Raw genomic sequence first — 19,009 nt, forward strand, 5'->3', positions numbered from 1 at the left:
CTCCAAAGGGAATCTTCACATGATCAAATCTGCCCAACACTTGCCTGTATTCTTCTCATTATTTCCTTTCCTTCTTTTTTTTGGTTTGCTTCTTTGTTGTTATATAACAGCCTGCATGGTCAGCAAATCAAGGCTTTTCTGCTTGAATACCAAATTCTTTGCAAGCATTGCATGGGTACATTCTTTTTAAATTCTCTTCTCTTCTATTTGACAGTGGGTTTAAACAACAAGGTTCAGAAAATGTAGCTTAAATATTTTAGAATAACTATAAACTGAGTGAAATCAACAGGTGCCCTGTTTTACTTCATCTTTATGCTCGACTATAACATGTGAGTGGCACAGAATCAATAAAATTATTGGAGATTGGATTTTCAATATACATTACATGGGTACATAATGTGGTACAGCAGGACTGTAGTTTAGGAGACTACTGTTTAAATGTAGTACAATTCTGCCCCCTGCTGATTTAGTATTTTCCTCTTTTCTAGGTTTGTCATTGCCCTTTTCTCCTACTTTACATACAGTATGAAGTAAATGAAGTTATGAATAGATATACTGTAAATTTATTTTAATGACAGTAACAGAATATTCAGAGTTTATTTAAGGGGCAATATTCCTGTACTTGCCACCATGCTGCCATTCATCCAAACAGTCTTCCTTCTTAGTAATGACTGAATCCAACATTTGGCAGAATCCCACTACTTCTTCGCAGTAGTCAGATTTTCAGAATGGTTAATGTTCAGCCTAACTGAATATGATTCAATATGACTTTAAGGGAAAAGGAGGTTAATAAGTTGTTATCCCCAACCCCCCCTACCCCCCCCAGTGATACTCATTCCTTACCTGCTACCCTGGGCTGGTACTCTTCTCCTTTTTTTGTATATTTCCTATCTTCCATTAGTCCTCCTTTGGGCTAGAATGCTTGCACAGTATAGATCTCTTTCTGATATTTTTGTATTGCTCATGCTCCCTTTGGCTTGGGGCACGCCTTAGGGAATAAAATAAAATGCCAGCATGGTGCTTGGCAAACCGTGGCATAAACCCCCCCCCCTCATGATTTTACCTTTGATTGTCCCTTTAAAGCAATGGCAGCATTTTTTTTTATTCAGTTTTTAGAGAGAATTTTCAAGAATTTTGCTGAAATATTTCTGTAAACATCTGCTCACATCTAAGGAATGTTATCCTCTGTTCGTGTAGGTGCCATGGCCAGCCCTGCAGTAAAGCAGAAAATTGTAGAGATGATCCAGAAAAAGAAATTTGATCAAAACAATATTGCGAATCACAGCACCGCTGCTGCGCCTTACAGGTACTGACATATGTTAACAGAATTGTTCTTCAAATGTTCATGCTGTTGTTCATTAGTTAGTCCTCTGTATGTCTCTATAGATTGTTTAATATGTTTTATTTTTTTTGTTTTTTTAGGTCTCCTGAAATTGTTGAGAAAGAACCCCCACCACCTCCTATCATGACTAACTTTGCTTCTCAGGTCTCTAGCAACTCCTGTAACCCCTCTGAGCACTTCCCCCTACGCAGGACAGGTACATTGTCAATCACAGTTAAGATCAATTTGACATAATAAAATAGAAGAGGCAAAGTTTGCTCCAGTAACAGCAAGCTTCTCATTGGTTGTCTTGGGTTATTAGTCCCAGAGGAAACTTGGTGCCTCTAAATCACTTTTGTCTTATTGGTTTCAAAGTAATATCTGCATAATAAACACCACCCAGTGACAGGTGAAATACAGCAGTGCTTGAAACTTTGTTAAACCGTTTTGAATCAAATATTTCTGCATAAATATAATCTAAAACATGATTTTTCACAACCTAAAACAAGATAACAAGAAGCCAATTATACAAACAGGTCATTTAATCTGTTTAACCTGTAAATTTGTATAATTGGCTTCTTGTTATCTTGTTTTAGCTCGTGAAAATGTGTTAATGTATTTTGTGAGCAAAAAGATCCAACGTTACATTTTTGTGTAACAAGTATGAGAAACTTTGCTTTCAGCTGCGGCATTATATATATATTTATATATTATATATATACAAATATATATATTTGTATGTAACTCAAATTCACTGTGTAACTGTATTTTGGAGACTCTTATAAATCTTCTTCAAGCAATGACACACTCCTGAAAACCTCTCTTTTAAAAATTGGACAGAGAAGATTCAGTTTCTTTAACAGGGCCTCCCACACTCATACCTCAATATCATCCCATTGACTAAAACACGTGATTTTTGTCATACACAAAATGTAACTTTGGATCATTTTCCTCAATAAATAAATGAACAAACATTTTTGACCTCTTTTGTTTAACTGGGTTCTCATTACCCGGTTTTAGGACTTGTACTGTAGAAATGCTGAAAATTAAAAAGGGTTCCAAACAAGCACCACTGTAGAAAATAGAACATAGCTGTATTTTCTTAGAACTGTTTCTGTCATTACCATCTGCACCCAATCTTACATGTGGCATTCACAGATGTACCCACCCCTCTGCATTTTTATTCTCATATATATATCCCCCATTTATCTTTGGCTCAGACTTATTATGGAACTTAGTTCTTTTCCATTGTTTCTCTAGTTTGGAATTTACATGGGGTTCTTGTATGGCTGATTCTACATTCTGTTCATGGTTGAACTAAATAGCTATTAACACTTTCCTTGGGTCATGGGCATGTTCATGAGAGCTTATTGCAACAAAGACAAGAAATGTCAAACAGAAAAGAAAACAACACACAGCTCACGGGCCAGTTCACCTTATCTAGCACCTAGTGCATTGTGCAGTTGTATTCACACACTAGGGAAATATGGACATAAGCATCTCACTTTACATCCATTCAGCCTCCGAGCCAAACCTCAAATGGCCCTGCAGACCCAAGAAGTCTGGAGAGCGGAGGAAAAACCCCCTTACCCGAAAGGAAAGTGCTCCACCTGCTGTCAGAAGGAGACCCCCAGAGACACAGGGTTAGTATAAGACATTCGGTAAGGGGTGTAAATATCTTGGCATGTATTTTTGGGTGTAGTGGTGATTGAAACAAGATAATTAAATTTGCAGACCACTCCTAATAGCTATTTCAGACCAGTGTATTAAATGCACTTGGGGTGGATCAGATCTCTGTTCCTTTAAGTAAAATAAAAGTAAGGATGAATAGGACAGTAGCCCAGTCCCCAGAGGAGCCTAAATATTGGTCGTTATGTAGGCTAAAATTTCAAACCCAAGTGGGTATACACTGCAGGGAGTGTTGGCATTGGGTTCAAAAGTGATATGTGATTTGAGTTCTTGGCCACCACACCTATGCTATTTTCCTAAGATATTGCCAATGGGCAGGGGTAATGAGCCAGTGGGGTACAGTCCACTGTTCCAGGTACCCTTTATCTTTCACTGCACATATTAAACATTAGCACAGGTTGCATCAACTGCAGACTGCCAAAACAAATGTTAATGATCCAGTTTTAAAAGTCTGGAACTCTCTAATAATGCTTGTAAAACAGGTGTGTCCAACCTCCAGCTATTGGTAAACTACAACCCCCACCATCCTTCAAGAGTTGTCAGCTGTCAAAACATGGTGAGAGCTGTAGTTAACTGAGGCTTGCACATCCTTTTTAAGTATGTAATATTACCAGAAAGGCAGTGTACTTGTGATTTTTTACCATCTATCTTGTCTTTTTGCAGACTCGTCACCAAGCAGTAGCAGTACCCCAGTGTCAGGATGCAGTTCTCCAAATGATAGTATCCCTGCAGAAAACGGAAGCCTTTCCTCCATCCCTGGAGCTGCCTCTGAGGTACAAGGCGACCATATCTAGCCTCACTAGCCAGCAATATTAACTGATACTTATATTAATTAAATGTCGAGAAGGGTCTTGATAAGGTTTATGTCCCCCCCCCCAAAAGTCTGTTCATTTAAACAGCACAGGAATGCTTGGATATTACTTACTGTTGCACTATTCCAGAACAAATGCTATAACAAAGGCTGAATGCTGGAGTTACTAAACCAGTGCTGTTCACAGACATAGACAGTTAAATTCAGACCAAATCCTGTCTGTGCTGAGCATGCAACTTTCATTCAGACCCCAAGCCACTGTTTTCAACTAAAGTATAAAGTGAGATAAATGGATTCAATGGTAAATGGTGAATCATAAGAGGACAGTTGTTTGGCTTTTTTGTTTTTAGTTTATAGTACATATGCACAATTAATATGGTATTGGAAGATCTACTGCTGTCTCATTGGTGCATTTCCACATTGTTAAATCTACATAACATTTGTATCAACTTTTACTTCCCTCACCCTTCAGGGAGAAGTCAGTCGAAGAGCAGTACCAGGTGTGGTTCATCGTGGCCCCTATCTAACAACACACCCTATCTTCATGGCACCTGGCATAGAGGGTCATGATGGCACCAACCCCCTTGCCACACGCTTGCAGCCAGTCATCATTCTGGAACAGTCAGGGGCACACACTCCTCTGGTAGCAGGTATGAGAATCTTTTTTGTTTTTTATTATTATTTTCTGCCTTTCCCTGCAAGCACCCCCCACTCTGACCATATTTTTAAGTATAATAAATAAGGAAAGAATCAAAGGAATTAGAGATCAGTGTCAGATTTGCGGTGAGCTAACAGATTTATGTCTGTTCATCACTGCGACCATTATTTATTTATCCTGTATTACTTAAAAAGCAGCTGGCACCAGTTATTTTCATGGTATTTGTTGCATATTTTATGTGGTGTAAGATGACTAGTATGGGCTGCGGAGCTGCATACTTTTCACTGAAAACATTGATAGCCACAAAGGCAAACAGCTGTGTGTTTTGGAGGTTGTTGAGACCTAACAAAGTGTCCTTTCATCTCACCAAGTAACTCCCTGATAGTGTTGAAATACCTTTTGCCAATGTTTACCCTACAACTTGCTCTGGTACATCACAAAAATGCAGCTCCTCTGTCTAAATATATTATTTGTCTGTATATGAAAGCTGATTATTAGGCCTTTTCTTTCGAGAGGCCTAAAAGGACAGCATTTTTGCTAATTTATCCTGGGCCCTGCATCCACGAGGAATAGCTCTGGCCACTGAGAGTATTCTTTGTGCTACTGGGGTATCAACATGAATGGTTTTAACAGTGCTAACAATTTAGCAGTCTGCAATGGCATGCAAACTTAATTAATGCTCATGTTAGAAATAGTATAAACTCACCCCTTCACTTTCAGTATGATACATCTTATAAATATAATGCAAAATATGCCCCATGTGCATTTGCCGTGCTGAAAGGTTATACTGCCATCTTGTGGCTGATAAAAAAAAATATAACACTATATTTAAAAACAGTAGAAAACCTTAATGAGCAATTCTTCCAAATTAATGTATACTGAATGTCAATTATTTTTAAATTTTGTATATTTTCCTCTCCCCTCTTTAATTCTTCTTTTTGGTTTTGCAAAATGGTAGTATGGCCATTAACGTGATAATCACGCGTTATTCATTTAGGAGATCGGCTGACTTTAAAGCTTGTAATCCTTGCATGTTGTCCATTGACTGTTTTATGTAATGCATATTAATATTTTGTTTTCCCAGTTCAAGGCCTGGGCTCCGTTCAGTTTGCACATGCTTTTATAAGCCCTGATCACCATAAGCCTTTGAGCCGGACCCGCTCAGAACCTCTTCCTCAAAACCCGAAAACACTCCAACAGCAGCTGCTGTATCAGCAGCAGTACTCCATATTCCCTGAACATATGAAGCAGCAGCGCCAGTTAAGTAAGGTGAGCACATACAAAAAAGTATGGGGATGAGAGCCATGAATAAGAAAATCTGTGGATTCTGGCAAATGCAAGAGGGGCTGCTGTAAGATGCCATATATACTATTTATTGGTCCTGTAAGGGGATGTTTGGGCCTCTGTGTACTTGAAATGCCAGGGCCTATTTTGAATCCTAGTCCAGACCTGCACTATGGGGCAATGAATACACACTAACAAATAATTCTCATACTGTAGCGCTCACAGAAAACCAGTGAGAGGCCACGCTTGTCCCAGATCCCATCAGAGGAAATGGATGAGAGTTCTAGTCCCACAGCTGACCGCCCCAATGATGTGGGAGGAAATCCTGCCCGAGCGAGGTCAGAATCACTGCGAGTTGGGCAACATGAGACTCTCAGCAGCAGCCAACAAGCAATTCAGCAGCAACAGCAACAGCACTCCTTCCATCAGCAGGTACCAATGCACCTTCTGTTCTCCTGTCTGTTACACACAACTGCTAGTAGGGGGCCTGGCACAGAAACACCACCATCCTCTGATAATCTTACATGATACCACCCTGATAGACCTGGAAAAATCTGATTTATTTTAACCCTTTCTGTACTAGTGTTCTTAAATCTTGCTATACCACAGGTACCCAGTAAACAAAACAGCGTAGTATGGAACATAAATTCCACTGCATTGCCAGTCAGGTCCCTTACAGCCAGGGTCATAGAATGTAAAACCCATAGCAGGCAAGTGTTTAATTCATTTATTTCTGAACAAAAAAAGTGGCAGTTATCTATTTTAAAAAAGAATGTATATATTGTAAGTTGTTTTTATAATTCATAAGCAAATCAAATAAATAGGTGATATTATTGGTAGGTTGTAACTGCGTGCTCCCATATACTGTAATCTGCCTCAGGAAGCTGTTAACACTCTGTTACTCCATAGGCCTATTTATATGAATCCAGCCTCCACAGACCTGTGAATCGGCCACTCGATGTGCTAACGATCCCCTTGATGCCAGGTGGGCATCGGCCTCTTTCCCGAGCAAAGTCCTCTCCAGCCTCCGCATCTCTGCCAGCTCAAGAGCCTTCTGCCAAAGCAATGTCAATTCCTATGCTGGAACAAGCTACCAAGCCTCGCTTCACTACAGGTACCCACAGTAACACTTGTGGAGTGCAGCCTTCCATGGAAGAACACGGACGGATGCTGCATGTTTTGTTCTACTTATGTTGTGGGGAGCCCCAAATGGAAGGTTCCAGTGCTAACACAAGTACCAAAGCTGCTTCAATTAATGGGATTGTTCAACTTTAAATTAACATTTAGTATGTTATAGTGTGTGCTATTCTCAGACAATTTGCAATTGGTCTTCATTGTTCTAATCATTTCACCTTTTTTCCTTGGCTTCTCAGTTTGGAATTTTTGCAGATATCTGGTTGCTTTGGTCCAAATTACCCTAGCAACCAGGCAATGGTTTAGGAGAGGCCTGAACAGAAAGATAAGCAATAATATTGTAGCCTCAAAAAACGAGTTTTTTGGCTGGCATAGTCTTTGACCCCAGTTTGAAAGCTGAAAGGAGTCAGAAAATGAAAGCAAAAAAATCAAAAACTAAAAAAAGTATAAAAATGAAAACTAATTGGAGAATTGCTAAGAATTATCCTTTCTATAACATACTAAATTTTAATGTGAAAGTGAACCACCCCTTTAAGGCGTGCATTCTCTTTATATCTCATTTAACTCTGCAGTTTAAATGGCTGCACCCAAAAACCCAATGCACAAAAAGTCATTTTTTGTGTATAACATACTAGAAGTTAACATAAAGATGAACCAATTCTTTTCAATTCCCATTTTATTCCTCAAGTGGGCTAAATGGACGCTGGATGGGGGCAATAAACAGATTAATAGCAAGTTCAGGCATATTCCAGCTTCTGAGCAGTCTCGCCGTAGAGCAAATATAACAGTAGTTGTATATGTATATTAATATGCATTGATATGTATGTCATTGTATAATCAGGCACGTGCAGCCTCATCAGATATAGGGTGGCTGTAGTTTTAATACTTTATATCTACAACTGTACCCACATGCACAGAAGTGACATACTCTTCTGATCATCACCGCTCCAGCAATTGAATACTATTGTGAAGCCAGTGCCTATAGCCACAGCCACCAGTTAATTTGCAAATATTCATATTACACTAGGAATGTCTTAATGAGAAGGCCTCCTGCTTTCATTTAGGTACTAGGAGTAGCAGTGTGGCACAGATATCCTTCCTACTCATACCACATGGCACTTAATCTCTCTGTATTTATACTTATTTATTGTGTTTATTATGACACTTGACCTCCCTGTGTTTAATTGTATATACTGTAAGATTGTACAGCACTGTGTATCCTTGTAGCGTTTTATAAATAAAGTTATACATACATACACACATACATAGCCTGCACCTTGATAACCGCAAGCGTGAGGCTTACACAGCTGCACTGCACAATCCCATGGGTCAAGGAATTCCTTTTCCCTCTTTTTGTCACACTAGAGACTTCTGCTATTCTGCTAGATATAAATCAGTTGGAAATCCCTACAAGGACTCGCCTGCATATTTTTAAAGGACAAAAGGAGATATAATAATAACAGGGTCATAAATCTTTTGTTGTACAGCTCGTAGGTTTGGAATAATAAGTAATATATTGTTGCTAGGACTTCATTAGGTTAAGGCTATTAACTACTAGGTCACTTAAAAGTGATCATACCTTTTCTGCCCTCTCAATACAATAATCTTTTTTTCTTTTTTTTGTTAACGTATAGGAATTGTGTATGACTCAGTAATGCTGAAACACCAGTGTACTTGTGGGGACAACAGCAATCATCCAGAGCATGCTGGGAGAATCCAGAGCATCTGGTCCCGCTTACAAGAGAGAGGATTACGCAATAATTGTGAAGTAAGTGTGGATGGCAGAAGTGTCATGCCTAGCTAAAATAACGTGCCAGGGGTAATTATTTTAACATTAATAAGCATTCTGGCTATTTTTCCACCATATTAAAGCACTCTAGGAACATAGCAGAAATTGGTTGGAATCTCACTGCTACTGCCTACTGAGCAAATCCAGCTCTGATCAGTGCTCCAGCTTCTTAACAATTAAACAAAACCTATAACTCACCCATATAACTTAAATATATAAAAATGCAGGATTGTGTAACAGAAGCACCCTGGACTGAACAGCAAAAGTCTAATTTACTGCAGGAAGTGTTGCATGTTTCCTGCTCATTTCTATCATCACTGTAATGTGGGGCAATGGCACTGAGCAGAGCAGCATCAGGAGGGATAAACCATCAGAGATATTAGCAGAGAATAACTGCAAGTGTTGTGATTGAGCCTTATTGCATATGTCCCCCTAAATGTGTACATGCTGTAAATATGTATATCTCTGGGGCTTGATGGGTTTGTTAAGTGCTGGAAAGTTTTAGAGGGTTGAATACCCAGCATTGGAATGTAATTACTAATGGGATTCTCTGTAACATCCTACATCCATGTTTCATAATCCATGTTCCTATCTCTGTGCCTCAGTGCATCCGGGGAAGGAAGGCTACATTAGAGGAGCTGCAGTCTGTGCACACAGAGACCCATGTCCTGCTCTATGGAACTAATCCCCTCAACAGACTCAAACTGGATAACCGCAAGCTTGCAGGTACTGTTCGCTCTCTTACCAACAAGCGTGCCTCTACAGCAGTGTTTGTTGTTTGTAATGTCTTGTCAGTTGTAAAGCTTTCTTGTGTTTGGCCACTGGTACCGTCTTGCCCTCTTCTTTATGCAACAATAGAGCAAAACAATAATTCTCCTGGCTACATATGTAATGAAAATCTCTTCCAGGGTGTGTAGAGCTTTCATGCATTAATTATATGCAGCCTGTTGGAACTGCAGAATAGGGTCTGTGTGTTGGACTGCCACTAGGGGGCAATATAGGCCTGCCTTTGATTTAATATTGCAGCACTTGCTGCCTACAGCTGCTAATAACTAGTAAGGATACCGGGATTTGTTGCTCGGGGGCTGCTAGCTTGTAGAGGGTTATAATTGGGAACTCAGGATGGAGACACACAACAGCACAACAGTTTGCAGGGCATTTACTAAATGAAATATAGCATTTTAATACTTGGAAGTACAGAATTTGTTTTTAAAAGACAACAAGATGTCTGTTGAACCACCACCCCTTCTACTCCCAGACACAAGGGATTTGTTATGACACCACTGATATAACTTATACCTTTGTACATTAAAAAACATACTACCACATTGTACAGCTCTTTATAAATAGGCATAATTTACACAACCTGCCTTGGTGTTAAAGTGGTTATGTTTGGCATCTTTTTGTTTGTTTGCTTTTTAATACTTTCAGAAATCTTCCACAGAGTGCGTATTACAGAATACCCGTGTGTGTGTGTATATGTGTGTGTGTATATATGTATATATATATATATATATATATATATGTAATATTTTTCCTGTTTTTGGCTGATGACATTGTTCTTTTATATACTTTTCGAAGTTGACCAAAGTTGGGTTTATTTTTCAGGAATTCTGTCCCAGAGGATGTTTGTAATGCTGCCATGTGGAGGGCTTGGGGTAAGTAGACACAAACATTTTTAGGTAATTACATATGAATTGTTACCAGGAGACCAGGATACTGCACACTGACTGACATCACAGGAGTAGTTTCTCTTGCTACTACAAACAGGAATAAGTCCAGCTCTCCTTGCTACCCACAAGGGTACATACTAAGGCACACACTAATGTATCACCCTGCTCTTGCCCACAAGGGACAGCTTTCCACCTTACTTTTAAAAAAGCATGCACAGACCTGCCAGCTCAGTGTTACGCCTGGTCTTCGCTATTCTCATTTTTTTAATCAAATGCTCAGCTTTGTATTTAAAATCTAACCTTCCCCTCTCTAGCTGTTCCATCTGGCAGTGCCCTAGGCACTTCGTCACTCACCTGTCCCTGTCTGTATGTGTGCATTGGATTATTGCTCATGAGTTGATCAGATTGGAAAGGGTAACCACAATCCCCCCTTAACTCTACTACTCGATTTTGCATTAAGTATCACAGTAGCTTAAGGGGTGTAGAACCCTTTTTTGAGAAAAAATGTTTGGTTTTGATATATAGTCTTCTGCCCTAGGCATGGACCCTCAGGTGACAACTTAAAAAATATGGCCCTGATTTTAATTTTTAGCAATTAATAACTAATAGCTGTCATGGATGCTAAGAGCTGTTGTTCTGTAACAGCTGTTTGAATGTTACTGAAACCATCATCCCTTGCTTTATTCTACACACCATGACACAGTTGCAGATTCTTCCCTGGTACCACTTGCCCAGTTATATACACTATCCCATAATTAAAACCCCTTCTCAGAAAAGAGGTACCTCAGACACACTCACAAGCCTACACAGTAGGCATTTACATGTTTATCCCCCTTTAAGACTATGGCACACAGGGCTCCCCAAATCACACTTTCTCTTCCTATTATCTTGATTAGGAAAGTAAGAGGAGATATATAGAGAGCTGTACACACTATTTAGCATGGAGGGTATTTAAGCCAATTAACAGCCACAGAGTGTGACAAGAACAGGATAACATTGAGGAGAATAACCCTTACAGAGGGAGGTACAGCCTCTTGGAAAAATATATCTAGGTTTTCTTTCCCCTCTGTGCCTCTTGGGTTGAATAGCCTTCCGCTGAAACTGTGTGCAGGGCTCTAGTTTTTTCTAGGTTTTCTGGTTGATGCCCTGCCAAGCACTTGGGTATAAATAAGGCACCACAAAGTTATTTTCTTATATAAAGCTTTGTACTGGGATACTTTCTCATAATTGCCTAAAAGATCCAGCACTTCCCCAATGCCCAGGTAATCTCAAGCATGCAGGCACTTTGCAGAAAGACACATAAGGCAAAATGCCCAAAATCCACCCAATGTGCCACAGGCGTTAGTCCCTCTCTACTGCAGTGTGGCTCTACCCTGATTCACCCAACTTGAGCAGTATGTCAGGCAATCTAAACCTCAGGGGATGATTGAGTTAAGGCCTCACACATGGGTTTGATTATCCCAGAATCCCCCAGGTTTTTCCGTGTCTCCTTTGTTATTTCCCTGGCGCTGACGCGATTCTGATGAAAACAAGATGTTTCACGGGAAATGAAAGAAGAAGAAGAAAAAGGAGAAAAAAAGATAAAATAAATTCCTTTCCAGTGCGTTTATTCTTAAAAACAAACCATAATTGAGATCAGAGGCACAAGCAGGCATAGGCTTTTGGGCTTTAGCCTCACCCAAAATCATTAAGTGTTTTATACATATGCACATTAAAGTTCTGAGCTTGTGCTCGCGAGCCTGCTAATACACTTAGACATCCGAGGATTCCTCTGCCAGATGTATTAAACTCCCTCGGGTTCTTGTAATGACCTACAGAAGATACATGCCTATTAACAGATACATGTAGATGTTACTCAGTGACACCCAGGGTAGATCTGAAATGACATAATAATAATTATGTCCTGTGTTGTTTTATATTTATATACCTAGAAGTGGTATTCTAATTATTATATTATGTACCACTAGGCAAGGGAGCAAAAAATGTCCATTTGGATGTTGTGGGTTACTAAAAAAGGTCTAAATGCTACTTATGTTGTACATACTATAATATATAATATATATAATATTTAGAAGCACCAACCTCTCATCCACTTATGATTCCCCTCACAGGTGGACAGTGACACCATCTGGAATGAACTCCACTCCTCTAATGCAGCCCGCTGGGCAGCAGGCAGTGTCATTGACCTGGCATTTAAAGTTGCCAGCCGAGAGCTGAAGGTAAGAAACTCTTGTCCTAGCAATATGTTACCTGTTTTATTAGCTACATTATTATAGGTTTTGTATACTCATCTTGTACAGCGATTTCTATTAAAGACACAATGATATATATCCCTTTTTTATTATTATTATTAACATTAATTTATAAAGCGCCAACATATTCCGCAGCACTGTACAATTATTTTTTTGGAGTAAAAGTGGTGGAAAAACTTTCTCCAGATTCACAAACCGAAATCCGCCTAAATTCCGACTCAACCACCACTTTTCAGTTTTTGGTGAAAGAAAGACAGTTTACAGACACTTTTGTGAATTTGTCGACATTTATTCGATGCTTTAACGACATTTTTTCCCGACATTTTCAAAATGGAGTAAAGCTCAGTGTTCAATTCTAAGCTCTTCTGTTTTGTTTCACCCAGTCTCCATTTCACACCTCTGGTAGGGGCCCCATTGGGGGATCATTAACATATTAATGTGGATATGCAGCTTATTGTTAGGGGGCAAGTTTCTGTCTAACCCTAGAACAATAGGTGCAAATAGCCTCATTAACATTTTATAAACAAGTAAAACACTGATCAAGTTTAATTTATATCTTATATATATATATAAAATGTTTTTGCCTCACATTTTTTAATTAATTTTAGCTTAATGAATGAGGCAGTGAATATATTGAATATATATTTATTATTAAAAGGAAAAGTAAAGCCTCCCTAGAGGAGAAGTTATTTAGACCTTTACAAAATCCTTACCCCAAGAGTCCTGTAGCTGTGGCACTGGGTTTGATGGCACCGACAGATTTACTAAGAGCTAAAGGCAAATTCATAAAAAAATGTTGGTAAACAGACAAAATCTGAAAACTGTCTGTTTAAAAGACAAATTCACAAAAGTGGAGATGGATGTTTGTGAATTAGGTGGAAAATCCGGCAAATCTATCTCAACTTTTATTTTGTCTCAATATTATCACTTTTGTGAATTCCCCCCAATGAGTTCTGTCCCATAGAGCTTACAGTCTTTTATGAGTACATAAGGGCAGAATTTATTACAGTGATTGCCCAAGGTCATAAGGAGTTGAAAAGCTTATGTAAGAATTGTCTTTACCAAGGGCAAGTTGTCCTGCAGTTTTTTTTTATACCATAAGGCAGGGGTCCCCAACCTTTCTTACTCGTGAGCCACAGTCAAATGTAAAAAGACTTGGAGAGCAACACAAGCACCATAAAAGTTAATGGAGGAGCCAAATAAAGGCTGTGATTGGCTATTAGGGAGCCTCTATGCACCCTATCAGCTTACAGGGGGCTTTATTTGGTAATAAATCTTGTTTTTATCCAACCAAAACTTGCCCCCAAGTCAGGAATTCAAAAATAACTCCCTGGTTTGGGGGCACTGAGAGCAACATCCAAGGGGTTGGGGAGCAACATGTTGCCCCCGAGCCACTGGTTGGGGATCACTGCCATAAGGTATAACAAGATGTAAAGGGTTGAGATTTAGAAATTATTATTTTTTTTTTTTTTTTTAAATCCGCCTGTTAGTGTCAGGGAATAGATTTATTTTTAATAACTCTTATTCTTTGCTTTTGCAGAACGGCTTTGCATTAGTCAGACCCCCAGGACATCATGCAGACCCCTCAACAGCCATGTAAGAAAAGTGTTTTATGTTACATTCAGATGAACAGATGAATGTGTGGTCCTTCCACAAGTTTATTATTTTGTACATGAAGCTGATCATTGCACAATATGACAGGCAGGGAAGCGTATACTGATAAATGGACTTTTTTTTCTGCAGGGGCTTCTGCTTCTTTAACTCAGTGGCCATTGCAGCAAAACAACTGCAACTAAGACGTGATGTAAGAAAGATCCTCATTGTAGACTGGGTAAGTGCAGTAAGTGATAGAACCTTGTCTTTGTATGAAGGCTGCCAAAATAAAATATAAATGTACTAAAAGTGGTTCATGTTTCCCTAAAACCAATCATTAATCAGCAGTAGTTTTTAATGGGACATACACTCCACCATGTAACTTAATGAATGCTCTTCTAATAACTTACTTAAAGTATTTGTTACTGCTAATATGATGAATGTGTAAATTAAGTGCCCCCTGCTGTTCGGCCTAGGTGAGATCTGGCCTGAATATTATATGGCTGTAGAGTACTCTGGGCAGTTTTACATTAAGTTATACAAAGGGTATCCGCTCTAAACCAATAATCTAAAGCAGTGGTTTGCAAACAACATGTTGCTCACCAACCATTGGGGTGTTGCTCCCAGTGGCATCAGAACTGGCGCTTATTCTTTTATTGACTTGAAGGCAAACTTTAGCTGCCAAACAGAACCTCCTGTAGGCTATTATTCCACAGGGTCAATGTTTTGCCCTTCAATTCTTTTTACATTTGAATGTGACTTACAGGTAAAAAAAAATTGGGGAACCCCTGATTTAAAGGTCTAAAGAGTCTAGTGAGTATTACTGTTTCAGCATTAAAAGTGTATTAAGAGGGTTAATCATAGTATTTTCCTTTGATAACAGGGTTCAAATAAAATTATGGCCAAAAAGTGTAAGTACAATAAGCAATATTACTCAGCCAGCAGTTAACTTTGTTCAGTGTAGCAAGAATGCTACTTGTTGCTATGAGTCTACTAGACCTGGGCAAATTGTGCCCATAGAACTATACAAAACATAGTTTGTCTTATGACCTGTTATTGTGATTGCTGTTCTTAATGTGGCAGGTTTAAAGGAATCTATATCAAACCTGAATCAAATCAAACCCGAATCAAAAATATTTATTGTGTGGTTTAGTTTTCCTTTGGAAGAATATCACATTTTTCTGAAGCCTTGGCACTGGTGCAGTGCATTGTGGTTTTCTGTTACTAGTGCCTTAAAGTAATGGGTTTGTCTGTGTGGCATGTAATTTACTAAACCCTAAGTAGTTTCACCCTGGGTGTGGAAATGAAGTGTGGTTCCACTTGCAGTTTCCCCCCTGGTCATGGGAATGAAGCGCTGTTGTTTTTGTGGTGCATATATTGGGAGGCAAAATTGCAAGAGTTTGGACTTTTGATGTTGTGTTTTGGATCTGTGGTTGTGGTGGGATAAAGCTGTGGATCCGTAGTGAGTGAGATGTGGTTCATTTGGGTTGGAGCTGCCGAAGACTTTGGTTTTCAGCAGTTGCTCTGTTAATTCCAGGACGGTTTCCCTATTGCCATAGTTTCATATTTAATTGAATCGAGTGCTATGGCCTAATTACCTTGAGTTTTAATACACTGGAGTCAAGTCAACCCTGCTGGTGTAGGGCTAATGGCCATGTAGGCTGTTCTTTTAATGGCATAACCTTCATATCACAATATGTTCAAGCCTGAGGTTTCCACACAGCTGGAGGGCTGGCATGTCATCTGAAAAGCGTCTTCATGACATCGACAGGTTTCTTTAATGGCTTGTAATTCCTTCTCATATTTATGCTCCTTTGTGGTTTGGCTAAATCATTTATGGTTTGGCCTGGTGGATATCTGGTGGAAGAGTGGTTTTGAACCTCTAACTTGTGGTTTCCACTATTCACTGTAGAAGTTGGGGACCTTAAGTTTTGAAACATATTCCATCCTTGTGTTTTATGAACCAATGCCCTCTTTTCCCTCAGGATGTACACCATGGAAACGGGACACAACGAGTATTTTACACAGACCCCAACGTGCTGTATATCTCATTGCATCGACATGATGATGGCAACTTTTTCCCGGGCAGTGGAGCAGCTGATGAGGTGACTGAAGAATTACCAGATCTGCTGATATTTTGAGTCTGTTACATTGTAGAAGTGTTACATTCCATGGCAGCGCGGTGACATGAGCCCCCCTGTCACACAGTAGTGATGCATAGTTTCATAGTAAACCAAAGGCTGTACGTTCTTCCTCTAATAGCAGACATATGACACCATTAAAATGCTATAAAAGAATCTAGAACTGACATTCCAGATCATGTGCAAGTTCTACAACAGAAGGTACTCTGGGGGGTGAAGGGCTAAGAGGATTTTGCATTGTAAACACTTTATCATCATCACTTTGATATTCTGAGGAACAAAGGATTTAGTGAGAAAAAGGGAGGGAAGATGCAGAACAGATGGGGAAATATGCGTTCCTGCTCAAAATAACTCCTTTGAAACCAATGTTATAAAAATGATGGACAGAATGCTTGAATTTCATCATTTTATGCCTACAGAGAGAACTTTTATCTCTAGGGCTGTTAACACTTTAACTACACGAGAAGCCAAAATCAAACTGCATATCTCCCAAACCAATTACCTTGTATACGATGGGGAGTTTTGATCTCGATGTAACCCTTCACTTAGAATGAGAGGGTGTTTTGTTTTTTTTTTTTATTTACTGAAGTTTCACTTATACTTGTTAAGCTCTGCAGTTACAGTAGAAAGAAAGTAATGTAGCTTTTATGGATGAAACCTATGCAAAAGCCAAGTTCAAACTACAGACCCCCAAAATGCTGCTGATCTTAACTGCTAGCATCTCCCTATATCGACCTAAACCAATATAAAACAGAGAGGACCATTGTGCAGGAACCTGTTCCGTTCAGAGTACAAATTTACTAGTCCTTCCATCAGGTGCAAATGGGAGTTCTTGCACAAATCAGAAGGGCTTGTAATAATGGAGGCAGCTTGGGGAGATTAGAGCAGATCATAATGGATGCAGTTGTAGGAGATGAGGGCCTTTGATAATAAATGCTCTTGTAATAGATAGTGGATGTAATTGCAGGAAATGCAATACACAGGGAGAAAATATGCAGGAGCAATGTTTCCCAGTACAGTTGGAACATTTGGTCCCCTGGCCAGTGAAATTGACTTTATCAGACACAGTGACCTTGTATCCAATTGCTCTTTTCTTAGCAGAGATTTGGCCCTTGAATTGGTCAGTATCTTCTGGCCTTTCGTTGGTGAAAATCTCACCCATTTTAAACTCTTGCAAATGTTATTATGGGGTAATTTGCAAGGGAAGGATACATTAAAGATATGACTGTTTTTTGTTTTAGGTTGGTGCAGGCAATGGCGAAGGCTTTAATGTCAATGTTGCATGGACGGGTGGTTTGGATCCCCCAATGGGGGACGTGGAATACCTGACAGCCTTTCGGTAAGCCTTCATGTTGCTGTCCGTCCCTCCTACTGTCCTTCCTGCTTCCTTTTTCCAGATTTCACACTTCCTCTTTTCTGCTCCCACTTTTCACTCCTTTTCGTTTCTGTCTTTTCTGAACTTTTAGCGCATTTTAGTGCTCTTGGAAAGTGCCGGATGAGAAGAGCTGGGGACTGAATCCCTCTGTGTGTCCACAGTACAGGTATTCCTAGGCAACATCAATGCAGCCTTGTTCCCCACCACAATTTCAGGTTGTCCATTTTTACACGTTCTAGGCACTACATACCCCTTGAGAATAAATGTTTCCCAATAAACATACTATTAAACCAGCTTGTATCTGGTGCTGCACCATAACACTGCACACCCTATGTATCCTCAGTGGGATGGACTAAAGGAAAGAATCTTTTATCTCTGTGTATAAGCAATACAATTGCTAAAATACATGTGTAAAAAAAAAAAATATTAAAACTGTCACAGATATATTTTGGGAGCATGGGAGGGAAAGAGACCATTGCATGCTAAAAAACAGCATGCAATGCACAAACGTGTTCATGAATATGTGAACAGCCGGACCACTGTGTTGTACAGCAGGGGATATTCATACATCAGAAACCAAAGATGGAACGGTCAGTGTTTCCTTTGGCAGACATGGCATATGGGAGCCTAACATCATACTGAAAGTTAGGAATTAATTGAATATATCTGTGACGTTTACAATATTGTACATAATATAATCACAACCATTTTGGCTTTTCTGTTATTTAGAAGTTGACTTTGTGTTTTTGCATGGACATACTAATGACGATTGTCCTCAAGTTAACCCGTTTGCTGCTGGAGTGGCATGCAGCCCATTATCCCATAATCCAAAGAGAGTCTGATTACCATTTAGTGACACCACTCTTCACTCTCAGCACCTCTCTGCTCTGTCTTTCTGTCTTTGTCTCTGCTGCTGAAACTTGTCTTGAGTCTCTCCTTCTAAGCTGTGTTGCTGATGTTTTATCTGGTGTTTACTGCATTAGCTAGCTGTAGCTGAGCAGTAATGTTCCTGCACATATTGCATAGTTACCGTTACTGCTATGGTAGGGACCTGCATCCTATGGTTGATTGCTGAACCGCAGCAAGAGTTGTGGAGCCACAATCTGCTGTATAATATGCTTGTTTATACGCTGCATTTTTTACTATTTCCAGTATAATGGAAACACAATATACCTTATAGATAGGACTCAAGCTTTGCCATTGATTCACTCTATTCCCACGTCAGACGGCCGAGGAGTCCTAAATTTCAGGAATATTGCATTTATTAGAGTAATTATCATTTATGTGCA

At 39.4% G+C, this 19,009-nt stretch overlaps 1 protein-coding gene across 4 annotated transcripts in view; it reads left to right on the plus strand.

Annotated features, from left to right (window-relative positions):
• hdac7 (histone deacetylase 7) overlaps nucleotides 1–19,009 on the plus strand; it is a 189,916-nt gene that overhangs the window by 159,888 nt on the left and 11,019 nt on the right. For 2 of the 4 annotated variants that reach the window (XM_004911916.4, XM_002935655.5), the window contains 16 exons: nucleotides 1,198–1,306; nucleotides 1,423–1,538; nucleotides 2,842–2,964; nucleotides 3,674–3,783; nucleotides 4,294–4,471; nucleotides 5,564–5,748; nucleotides 5,980–6,195; nucleotides 6,673–6,877; nucleotides 8,532–8,665; nucleotides 9,292–9,412; nucleotides 10,295–10,344; nucleotides 12,471–12,578; nucleotides 14,152–14,207; nucleotides 14,355–14,442; nucleotides 16,190–16,309; nucleotides 17,587–17,684. In XM_004911916.4, the coding sequence (XP_004911973.2) occupies nucleotides 1,198–1,306; nucleotides 1,423–1,538; nucleotides 2,842–2,964; nucleotides 3,674–3,783; nucleotides 4,294–4,471; nucleotides 5,564–5,748; nucleotides 5,980–6,195; nucleotides 6,673–6,877; nucleotides 8,532–8,665; nucleotides 9,292–9,412; nucleotides 10,295–10,344; nucleotides 12,471–12,578; nucleotides 14,152–14,207; nucleotides 14,355–14,442; nucleotides 16,190–16,309; nucleotides 17,587–17,684 (2,017 nt within the window). The remainder of the gene's footprint in view (nucleotides 1–1,197; nucleotides 1,307–1,422; nucleotides 1,539–2,841; nucleotides 2,965–3,673; nucleotides 3,784–4,293; nucleotides 4,472–5,563; nucleotides 5,749–5,979; nucleotides 6,196–6,672; nucleotides 6,878–8,531; nucleotides 8,666–9,291; nucleotides 9,413–10,294; nucleotides 10,345–12,470; nucleotides 12,579–14,151; nucleotides 14,208–14,354; nucleotides 14,443–16,189; nucleotides 16,310–17,586; nucleotides 17,685–19,009) is intronic. The other 2 variants (XM_004911917.4, XM_004911915.4) reach the window with 1 other exon arrangement.

This window comes from Xenopus tropicalis, chromosome 2, assembly GCF_000004195.4.
Source record: "Xenopus tropicalis strain Nigerian chromosome 2, UCB_Xtro_10.0, whole genome shotgun sequence".
In the NCBI taxonomy this organism is placed as follows: Eukaryota; Metazoa; Chordata; class Amphibia; order Anura; family Pipidae; genus Xenopus; species Xenopus tropicalis.